Below are 12,363 nucleotides of genomic sequence, written 5' to 3'. Positions count from 1 at the left end.
CAATCTGTGTTCCTGTGTGTGAGTCAAGGTCTCCAAGCTTATTTTTAGAAAGGTCTAGATGCCAGAGTTGAAGTACTTGCATTGCTGAAGATGTTGCTTAGAGAGTGAAGGCCATAGCACTTACATACCTAATTCTCACTGAAATCAGCAATAACAAGATGCTTCAATTCCCATCAGTATGAACATCAGTACCCAAGCCAGCCTCTGTGACGAACAGTTTAATCTCTTAAACTGCTTAGGGGTTGCTATATGCTCTATGCCACTGAATGCCTAAATTTGTGTATAGATACGTCTTAAAGCCACTTCTCAAAACAAAAAGTCACAGTCACAGTGTTCAATTTTTAAAATGCCACCTTATGGTTTTAGCAAGCCGCTTTATCAAGAGTTATTTTAACCAGGAATCTTTTATTTTCCAAAGATGTTTTGTCTTTGTGACTACAAGATTAATCTGTTTCTGTTGACACTGAATACACTGAACCTCAGTACTGTCTATTTTGCTGTTCAAAAATCCACAGAAAAAATTGTGTACTTATTCCCTTCCACTGTCTTTAAGCAGTGCTGTTAGTAGTGCTAGTTCACCATATATAAGCTTGCTGTCTGTGGTTGGACTGCGTAAAATGCAGATCAGGCCAGAAGTTGATTCCAAGGTGTTAAAATAGGAAAAACTACAAATCTGCTCCAATTCTGATTTTAAATATTTAAGTATTTAAACCCATTTGCCCAAAAGAGTCTCATTTCCAATTTTGTAATTATTATTTGAAATTTTCACCGAAAATAAGTAAATGAACACAACTAAACAGCAAAAGTTCATTTTAAATTCAAGAAAGATGGTTGTGTTTATGTGGGGCAAGTTGAAGACTCAACTTCATAATATCATTGCTTTTTACTGCTTGTTTGCTAGGACCTATTTTCAGGTTGCCAGGCAATTCAAAAAACTCAAAATATGGCTAGATGTGTTTTGGGAGATATAATTCCCATATTAAACACATGGGATTGAAAAGGGGACGATGAGTACTTCTGTACAATGTGAATTTCAATAAAGATGACAAGAGCCTCCCTGGAAGGCAGCCACACACGAGTACAGTTATATGCATCATTTTGACAATAAGCTTGCTCCCAGCAGGTTATTGTGAAGAAAAAGGCTGCACAGATATTAACAAATGAGAAAGGACACTATGGCAATAAGTAGCAGAGAGGCCACCATTCACCCCTTTTTCAAGTGCAGTTACCTTAACTTCCTGCTAGGATGAGTGAAAAGCAATCAGCACCTTCTCAGCTGTCCCTTCATGGCCTGCGGAGGGATCCCAGGGGTCCCTAAACTTAAGTGAGGTGACCGCAAGCGGTAGCGCTTAGCGCCGCAGACATACACTAGTATGATTGCAGAGACTACTGGAGTGCAGTGACCCTCGTGGGCTTACACGGAGGCTGTGGGAATTCAGCCACACACTGGAAGTAGCATCACGTGTCAATCATTAAGATTCTGGACATTACAGTCTCCTTACCTTACAGTTCAGCACACTTTCATTTGTGTAGCTCTTTCGAGTTACACAATGCTCAGTTACCCTTGAATACCTATGCAAGCGGCATGTCGTTTTCTGCAAAAGACTCTGCTCTAGAGCCCTGTGCCAATATTATCTTCCCTCCCTAATCCCCATTGGTGAGAATGTAGTGGCGGTCCCAAGAACTGATGTCATTAATCTAACTCATCAAATACCTTAAAATAATTTTTATGTTATTAAATAATGACACAAATTGCCATTAGTAATAGGATGCTATTGTCTCAGGCAGAATTAGTTTTCAAAGCAGCTCTATGAGATCATTGTTAAACCTCTTTTAGAGACTGGGAAACAAAGGAGAAAATCATTAACTACCTTGCCTAAGACTGCAGATCACAGTGTCAGCCAGAACTGGGGCTGGCTTCAAGAAACTAATCTTGATTTAAAAAGCAAGCCATATACTTTCAATCCAGGCACCCAAGCACCATAAGGAGAATCTGCAAGTTTACAAAAGCTAGACTAAACATGAAGAAAATTTTCACTTATTTGTATTTTCTTGGGAGGAGCCGTGTTCCCAAGCTTTTCTCCCATGACTACAAGGTCTGAAACCCTACCCTTAGTTCCTTCCCCTACATGTATTCAAAAATATTGACGCAATCACATGATCAAAAGCTTAAGAGAAAAGCAAATACTATGGAAAAAAAAATCACACAACCCAACAATATCAGGGCTGCCCTTTAGCAAAAACTATGGTGGCAACTCGAGTGCCAAAAAGATTTCAGTGAAGACAGAGCAGTTAGTTCTGGGCAGAACAGAACATTTTTTAAGTGTGCCTATGTAGTGGTGAAGGTAATGAAGTTCTCAATGCAAAGACTGAGAATACAACCTTTTGTGTTACATAATGCAGAAACAAAGTCTCGTGTTTGTAGAAAGTGTTACATCTATGAGCTGTGAATCCCTTTTGCTGCCAATAGTCTTCTAATTGTACACATAATTGTCAATAATGACAGAAGCCAGAACATGAATACTCTGCATCCGTTCCCATGTGGCGCTCTCAAAGGAAAACTTACTACTCCAAAATTCTCTCTCTGCTCCTGCCTTCAATGGGACAGATTTTCAGCGGTTGCACATTGACATAACCCTGTTAATATCAATTCACGTGAACTGATAATTCAATCAAAAAACAAATTACTTTTATCCTAAAATGGGGGTATATAGTTCTAGACCTCCAAATCTCCCAGGACCTAAGACAGGCCATCATAAAAGCAAGGGTTATAAACTTGAATTTATTATAGACAAATAAGGCTTTGGCCTATGAATTCTCTTTGCCTATTAAACTAATGAGCCTTGACAAAACAATCATCTGAGGAGTAGCTGACAAATTATCTGGAGCAGCAATTTGAAAAGCGTTGGCTGGCTTACAAGCATTTCAGTTGGGAGAACACGGCATCGTGTTCCTCTTCCTCTGGAAGAGTTATTTGTCAAACCAAATTTCTTGCTGTTTAGCAGCAGATTCTCAATATTGGAGCACTGAGATATGACAATGACTGCAGTTACAAAGACAAGCAAATAATCCCTGTCCCTTCCTCACCAAACCTGATGTTGACAAATTCTGATGAAAAACTCTTTCTAGGAAGCCTGCAGGAAGACAGGCAGTCATCTTTTTATATTTGACTGGAGACCATGGAACTTTATAATGTGAAGGAATAGGTATTTGAGGAGTTCAGGTGAGTAAAGGGAGATCTTTCAAAACACCTGGTCAATATTTGGAAGATTTTTTTTTTAGTACAACTTCCAATACAGATGATGGTATCACAGCTGTGGATTTAAAACAAGGTCTTTTTATGGATTAATTCTTCCAACTATTCAACACAATACAGCCCTGAAACACATCACCTTTGTGAAATTTAGTGTTGCATACAATGAACACTTCTGCAAAAATAGCCACTTGGATCAGGGTTAAAATGGGATTAATACTTTTCTAAAATCTGTTCTCCAACTGTGAATACTGAGTCCATTTGGAAATCGGATCATGGTATATGTTGTAAAGCTGTCACTTTCCTCACCAAAGGCATTTGGTGAAATATTATTTCAAATGTCTTCCTCCATGGTCAACTATTCAAAGAGTCCTGTGGAAAAGATGACAGTATTTGAAATATCAAAATACCGAAAACTGTCATATTTTCCATCTGAATGTTACTTCACAGTGGGATGGAAGTATAAATTATAGCAATCAGTTGCCTCTACCACAGCATGTAGCAGAGCATAGTGCAGAGCATTTAACCATGAGTGGTGTCATTTCCCATCTTTTGTGTTCTTTTTGCAGTTTTTGTTGGACTGTTGAAACAAACAAACTGATTAAATGGACCGGGACTAGAGCTTAATTTTACATCAAAGTAGAATGAAGATAAATGTAACTGTGTTCTTAAAGAGAATTGTTAACTGACAGTCAGTAGAACGAAACCCAGCTTTTTAAGTCCTGATGTCAGGTCATCAAATATCTGATAACCAAGCATTCAATCAATCACACAATAAAGCAAAAGGATGTAGAGAATTAGACCTTCAGGTGGCAAAATGGCCTAGGTCTATGAGCTTTCCAGGGCTCCACTGATTATTGGCATCTGAGTATCTGGTCTGCAGGAAGCAGCCTTAACAGATTCACCCTTTCCCCCCCAACCTATCTCCACAGTCCTGACAGTCATGTCTATAGAGATCGACCATTTAGCAAAGAATTGCATCTCTCTGTGTTTAGCAAGCCACAATCTAATCCTGAGTGCTCCCAACGCACAACTCCATGGCCCCAAAATCCCCTAGAACCCGCTTGTTCAACTTTCTAGTTCAAGTTGGTCCTTTCCTTTCTAAAGGACCATTTTAAAAGTAAGAAACTTTTTATAATGATCTCTTCTGTTGTCTGGCTCTAAACACACAGAAGCACTGTGATGCTTACAGATAAATGACTCGTGTACGCTGTACCTAAAGATCTGAAGTAATTTTACTACTCTTTGGCTAGTTATTTCCTTTAAGATAAAATTTGCAGAGAAATTAAAATATTGTGGGTAGATCTGTTAGTGCCTGGCACCCTTCTGGTGTTATTCATACCTTTATAAAACATTGCCCTTATCAATGTTTTTCACCCAAACTTGCACTGGCCTGAACAGCCTGACCAATCACTTTGTCCAGCGATGAAGCATCTTTTTACAAATTCTAGAAGCTACACAGTTTTCATTCTAGTAAACTGACAGCTACTGCATGGTCTTACCACATCTGTTGCATTCTTCACTAGTATTTGTCTTACTGCTTTTTTAATTTAGCTTTCAATTTATAGCACTGCAATGCCTTTCACAGCTGTTTTTCTAATCCCTGGGGTTTCTTTCCTGTTATTGTGTCTTACATTAATTTACCATTTTACTTTCCACTTAAACACTTCTGCTCTTCTCTTCCCACATCACTCTTTTCTTTGAAAATTGTTTTCTGTAGAGAATGTCTATGATCAAAGCTCCAAATGCAATTATTTTTCTTCTACTCTAGAATATAAAATACGATAGGTTTTTTTCCTGACAAAGGAAGCACTCAACATCTTCTTGAAAACTTGTGCCTAACTCCTTTATCTCCCAAGTCTTGTTTGCAAATAGTTTACTACTATCCTAGTTGACTACAGAAGAATAGCTGGGTTATACTAGCATACAGTTTTGCATAGTATGGGTTTTTTATTAAATATTTCTCAGGAGGCAATCACTGACAATATTTTATAGAAATATCTTCCATTACTTCAGTTATGGAAATGTTCATCACTTTAGGTTTTACTAACTGTCCTCTCAGAGCAGAGCTAGCCTAGGGAATGTTAGACTTCAGGTGTATTCTCAACCATGACTTGGTAAGAGAGGTGATTTTTTGCTCAGTTTCTTCTGAATGGCTTAGACAGCCATCCTATAAACCCAGAGATGCTCAGTGAACAAAGTATGCACAACACAGAAATAAAATGACTGAGTCAAACCAAATTACTATGGCTTTCAGTGAAATCTTAGTCACTTTCCTTACTCACGGAGAAACAAATACTTAATTCAGTTGTAAAATGTGATACATATTATGTAACCTATTTTAGAGCCCCATTCCAATGGATCAAAACATGGCTTGTGTTCATCACTGGATTTTGGATGACCAAATTATATACCGAGGTAGCATATATCTTCCAGTGGCGCAGATGTGAAAGCATGGTTAAAAACAAGCACAAGCTGTAGAAAAAGAAGATCTATGGTGAAGATGCAAACTATGAGATAAATCCAGTGATGTTCATGCACTCTAATGAAGGAGGTGAGGAAGAAGCGCATGCAGTACCTGGTGATCTCAGAGTCAGGGAGCAGGCCTACGTGGTAGTGGGGATAGGGAGCTGTAAGAAGGAAGCTTTTGTCACACTCGACAGGGGAATAGTGCCTAGGAGAAGGTGGTTTATCACACAGTTTGTTCACAGTGCTGTAAACAGGTTCAGGAGGCCTGGTGATACAGAGACAAGAGTAAAAGATCAGGTGCGTATTAGTGGCTGAGAATACAGAGAAAACACAGCAATCATTTTAAAAGCATGCATAGCAAATCTGTCAAGACCTTTTCAGTAGGGCTTTTCTGACAAGCAAAGTGTGCTGTTAAAGGAAATATTAGAGTTTGATAACACAGTATTGCGGTGTACAAGCAACTGCATGTGAAGATATACACAAAGAAGTGCGCCATAAAACTGGCTTATGGGAAGTGTGGCACTGTAAGGGAATACCTTATCTCTGAAGCTCAGTGATTAATTTTCCCACATACTCTGCTTTCTTTTTTTTTTAATCTAACAACATTATTTCTGCACAGCTTTCTGTGATCTTCATTTTGAGCATTGCATAGAAGAAAATGTGGTGTTTATTACCTGAGAAGAGGTTTTTTTTACCCATTAATTTAAGAGGAAGATGAAGTACATATTCCTTGTTAATACAACATACTCCTGCCCCAATAAGCTGGGGCTTTACAAGTAGAGCTGTGGTCAAAGTGAGCCATATTCTATAATAACACTGATGGTAACAAACTGTGTAAGCAATTCATCTCATTGGCAGGCAATTCATTTCATTTCAAGAGTTCTTTGCTCTCCTTTCAGACTCAACTTCCACAATCTGATTATGCAGACCACATCTCAAACAGTTAACCTCGTTGACAAGGCTACTGCAATCTCACTTGCACTGCTGCTCCTAATTACAGGCAGCAGTCTGTGAAGCTAGATACGAAGAATAAGATCCTGAAACGGACACTGACAGGTCGCCTAGCATTTCCCTCCTGCTGCCTAGAGGCCAGCCTCTTGGGAGAGACAATACTTACCGCAAACCTCCCAGGCAGCCGCTTGGGGAGGGGGGAGAAGGGGATGCAGCTTTTAGTACCAACCAGCCAGGGATCCACAGGAGACAACCAGCAAAGAGTTTTCAAAAAGATGGACCACGTAGTACATTTCCTGTCATGCAACTTCTTCAGCTACTGCATTGGCCCCAGCAGATACCTCTGGGCCTGCTGGCAGAGTGAAACTTGACTCATAATTTCCTGAAGTTTCTGTTCTAAAGAGTGCCAAGACGCAACTGCTGTCATATCCTTGCTTCTGCCAGAAGATCCAGGGTATGCCACTGTCTTTAATCACGGCAATATAGTATTAGCTAGATGAAAATCTTATTTCAAAACCTGAAAATACCAAGAGGCCAAGCAGTTAATGAACTCTTTTTGTTCTTCTGGCTGCACTGTGCCTCACATAGGTGTGGTTTTTGCTGTGACTTTCACAAGTACCAGAATTTATTACGGTCATGGATGCGCTGGCAGATACAGAGAACATATTTTCCTTTGTTGTTAGCTTCTGGTTTTGTCCTTTGGGGGAAAAGGAGTAGCTACTTTACTTAAAAATTGGTCTCACTCAATGCTAATAACATTATTCATAGCAATCTGACATGATTTGAGAACTCTCCATGCCTGACTTTCCCAAGGGAAAACTTTACAGTTAAAAAAATGGCAATTAAAGATTACCAAATATCAAAATAGCAAAGCTGTCACTCATTTGGTTATAAAGCATTCCGTCAAACATTTAGTACAATCCCTTTAAAAATGTTTAAGGTAGCAGTTCTTTTTTATTAGCATATTTCACACTTGTTTCAGAGGGTTGGATTTAATAATTTATTTACTAAATAAATTGCTGCTTTCAGTACAAAAAATCCAGAGAAAAAAACACTTCTATTATTTTATTTTAGACCAATACTGCCTTGTATTCCCTCAGAAATCACTTTCACTTTTAGGCAGAATATTAAAGAACAAGTACAAATATCAAAAATAATTGATACCTACTATGAAAATTGAAGAAATATTGCCCCAGTGCAGGAAGATGAATAAAAACTGTAGATTTCTCCATGGCTTAAAACACTAACCAGTCCATAAACAAATTGCTGACTTCCTATAGTCAAGTTAATGGTCTTCTGTGAGTGGTAGATGACATGAGAGTATCACTACCCCTTGCATATATTGTGAATGCTCAAACTACACTGAGTCATCAGTGAGTGACCATCCAACCTTGCGCTGAGAGACAAATCATGCCGCAGAGATGGATAGATACGAGGGATTGCTATGTTAATTGACAGTTACAGACTGCTTCCAAAAGCAAAATGAAGGTAAACATTCAGCATTTACCTAGATACTGAGACCAAATTAGTCCTTCAAATACAAACACAGAGCCCTAACAAAATGTCTTGCAAAGCCCACCAAATTTTAAAACATTTAGTATTTTTCACTCCTTTCAGTCTTGCTGGGTGGTAAGATATCCGAAAATTGGAACAAGCCTTTCTCAAGTCACTGCACTGGTGTATAAAGTCCTCTACTCATTGGTATTCTATAAGTGATACTGTGACCTAGCTAACAACATACCCTCTGTAACTGAGCTGAAGAGAGAGGTCTTAAGGTTAAGAAAAGGAATTCAAACTTCTTATCTTTTTAATGCTTGGACTCTGCTCAGAAGAGGATTCAGGGTATCAGCTAATTCCAGTTGCTAGTGCACTTCTTGTAAGGCCTATGAACTCGTCTGAGGTTATCATAACCACCTATTTACCATCAGATGCCATTCTTTGAGGTCATTAAGATCATGGGCTGAACTGGTTTTTTAGATACCTTCATACCACTCAGATGCATATGCTAATACTGCCAATTGCATAGCTGGGCCCTGGCTGCGTATTTTATTGGCACAGAAAAGCAAGCACTTGAAAAATAAGCATCATGTAACATCAAGGATCCAGCTCAGAGCTTATTTTATCTCTCAATTAGATTTAGTAAATATAAATTAAATAGTGAAAAAATAATTGAAAGTTGGGATGCAAAATGGAAAACAGGAGAATGATTAAAAGGTACTGGGCAGATGACTGTCCTGGTCATCCTAACTGTGCTTCATGTAGGCCAGTAATCCTTAAAAGTAATACAAGATACTTGCTGCAACAGATTATCTTCAGATATCCTCCTGATTCCTCACCTTCTCTATGGCAAACTAGTACTTAGCTACAATACTGCCTATCTAGTTTGGATGACAACAATCCCAAATTATAAAAAAAAAGAGAGAATTAATAAGATCACCCAGCTTTATTAAATGATTCTTTTAATGCAGCATTTTTTCTTGTGATTTCTATTTCTCCTCACTGGAAGAAGAAGAAAGAACTTCTATGACAGGGATCAGCCCACCTGGTAAATCCCGTCGCGCATATCTTTTTCTCCAGTGCTATGATAGAGACAGGTTGTCTTGTCTCAAAGCATGGGATAAGGAGAATGTAAAAGTCTGCTGTTTAGAAATACTATTTCTAAACATTTGTACCATTCTGAAAAAGTACAATCAAGGTCACTTCAACTTTTCTTGCAAAATAATTAAGAGCCAGACTGAACATAAACATTGAGGCCTTATTTTATGATGCATTAATTCTTCAAATGAATTTAAAAACATGTAGCGGGTCATTTAGTATGCTGTAACAAAAGTGTAAAAGTTAGATATCTATTATTTAAGGATTGATTCACTGTAGTTTATTTGCAATTGCATCACTTTCAGAGATAGCAGGTACAGCTGACTTATTTAAAATAAATGCTAAGCCATTTTAACGAGAAAGAACAAAGAACTAAGTTACGGAATTTATTTGCTCCATTATCTTCATTTTTTTTTAATAGTTATGCAAAAAATGCCCTTAAAATGCCAAATGTGTGAATATTACTCTATAGTTCTTGGATAATTGTAATATCTATTTTAATGAGTAATTATCTAATATGGGTCTACTCTGAAAAATAACCAACTGCTGCTGTAACTTCTTATTTAGCAGATCTGCTCCGTTTCTGTCTTTAAACTGTTTATTTAGTGAAAAACATACATTACAGTTCGTTGTCTTTATCAGTGAGCTAAAACCCAAGCTCTGTGATAAATGAGAGCAGCAACTGCTAGGGCTAGATGGACAGCAATAATTAGATTAGCATGAGAATCAGGCATATAATAGTAGAGGAAAGGCTACAGAAAATGTAAAATAGTAGCGTAGCTTGGCTTGAGCATGCCTCAGTAGATAATTCAATCACGAGAGAGAGAATCAAGTCACTCAATGCCACAAGGTAAGCTTTTAAATGGTAGTACGAACAGCAGATAGTCATAAACTACTTTTCTAGCCAAAAAAATCCCTGAAAGCTGGAATTGTTAATCAGTATAGACCTAACTGTAATGAGGCACAATTTCCACAGAAAGGTATAACTAATTGGTGGAAAAGCTAACAGTAACAGTGGGAGGTAGAAGATTGATCTGACACGGGTTTTATTTATTTATTTCATAACAGATCGTGTAAAGAAAGCAAATCTTCCTAGTTGTTTGTAGTCCTTATTATTCCTTGTTTGGATTGTCATTGTGTTATTGTTTCAGGCTGGCTTCATTGCACAAGAGAAGTTATAAGAAAATGGCATTATTAAAACCATTCTCTCCTCAGCATCATGCAGGGTCCTCAATTTAATTTTAACTTTTTTTATTGCAGAATCCTGTTTGGTAGGGTTCAGTTGCCAGCACATAGCACATTAAATGTTAACAGTTTCATTTTTTGGATTTTAAAACCTTTTATGATATGGAAAGAAACCAGCTAAGCTCTCACAGCATATTGAGTATGCAAGGCTATAGCCAGGACACACTAAATTCAATCTGAGAGAAAATAAATCTCAGTGCTACAAGTTTCCAACATTATTTTTTTTTTGTGTAGTAATTTTTAATTGTACCCAAGTTCAGTAAAGACAACTAATACAATGCTAATATAACGTCGCTGGGAAGTGTGCAAAGAACTGTCTTTAAAAGTATAACACTATTAAAACAAAAATCAATGGCAATTTAATACAAATGAACTCTTCCTCTTCTAAAAAACAGTGATTTTTATATATATATATCTTTTCACTTCTTTTAGTTTCTTGTTCATATAGCCTTCTAGGAGTACCACATAGGTTTCTTTAGAGTTGAAAGTTGATTTTATTTCATAGGTTGTGTTCTGGCAATTCAAATAAGACCCAATCACTCGTATGACATCTTTATTTCAACTACATGAAAGACAGAGAAGGGGTGTGAAGAGCTGGAAGAAAACACCAAAACTACATTAACTTAATTCTTTCTGGAAATCCTTCTATAATCAATGATTTCTCAGCTTTCCCATTATTCACTGCTATTTTCATGAGCCTTTAAGTTTTCCATAACTGCAAACCAAGTGCTTAAGATCACAGCAATTTTTTTAGCACAGTAATGAAGAGTAAGGATTGCCTTGTTCCTTTTGACAATACTATTTAAATATTTTAATCGGTTTTTCAAATTAAATGGCCTACAAGAAGGCATAAGTATAATTTAGAACTTTTAATATTCTACACCTGATTCTACACTCATTATTCTTAGCCGTTTGGAATTAGGAAATTAAATGACTGCTTAATTTGAAAAAAATCAGTAATGATTTGCTGTTGCAGTAACGGAAAAGGCGGCTATTTTACGTAGGAATGGTGAGACTATCAGACAAAAGGCTCTAGTCCCTCGCAGTGACTTTCTAGGAACCAGGGCCAGTAAATAAAGGCCCTTCCCTCATCAGCTGCTGAAAATCAGCAGGTTAGGGACCATGTAGACCAGAAACTAAATCCAAGTAAATTGTTGTTGGTGGGCCTAGCCACCATGAATCTGAGCACTTATCCTCATCTGTATTTGAACATTTTTATATTCTTAGGCTTCACAACACCCTGTGGCAATGAGTCCCACAAACTAATCATGTGATATACCCAAAAACCTCTGCCTTTTTGTATCGTAAACTGTTACTTCGTTGCACATTGATAACATATGGTGACATTTCAAAAACTTCTATTTTTCTCTATTTTAAACTTACTTGGCAATGTATTGTAAACTCCCTGTATCTGAGTGGTAAGAAAGTACTAATAGTCATTGCCTGTTGCCTTCTTTATGTCACAGGTACTTTTGCAGATCTCTGTTGGATCTCCCTCTGATATCTTTTTTCTATACTGTAATTATTGGTTATTTAGCTCCGCCTGGAAACCATGCTACACCCCTGCTCATCTCTGTCACTCTGTTCTGGGGCTTTTTCCAGTTGCCTCCATGTAGTATTCAAGACTTGGATGCATCATAGATTCATAGAGGAAAACATTATGTTTTGCACTCTTTTCCTTTCCTAGCAGATCCTGTTTCCATTCTTAATTACCTTTTTGACTGCTTTTGAGTACTGAGCTGACAATGTCAAAGAACTAACCACAGTCACCCCAAGGTGTCCTTCTTAAGTGGTAATAGCTGCTTTAAGAGTCCGTGTCCGTGATACATGTAGTATGTACTCAGGCTTAT

At 37.7% G+C, this 12,363-nt stretch overlaps 1 protein-coding gene across 7 annotated transcripts in view; it reads right to left on the bottom strand.

The window, feature by feature from the left end:
- DLG2 (discs large MAGUK scaffold protein 2) overlaps positions 1-12,363 on the bottom strand; it is a 660,722-nt gene that overhangs the window by 262,420 nt on the left and 385,939 nt on the right. For 5 of the 7 annotated variants that reach the window (XM_059823460.1, XM_059823481.1, XM_059823437.1 and 2 more), the window contains one exon: positions 5,832-5,987. The exons of the other annotated variants lie outside the window; for them this stretch is intronic. In XM_059823460.1, the coding sequence (XP_059679443.1) occupies positions 5,832-5,987 (156 nt within the window). The remainder of the gene's footprint in view (positions 1-5,831; positions 5,988-12,363) is intronic. 7 annotated transcript variants of the gene reach the window in all.

The sequence above is a fragment of the Gavia stellata genome, chromosome 1, assembly GCF_030936135.1.
Source record: "Gavia stellata isolate bGavSte3 chromosome 1, bGavSte3.hap2, whole genome shotgun sequence".
Lineage (NCBI taxonomy): Eukaryota > Metazoa > Chordata > Aves > Gaviiformes > Gaviidae > Gavia > Gavia stellata.
Note: the sequence above shows the minus strand (reverse complement) of the source record. Positions and strands in the feature narration are given on the sequence as shown.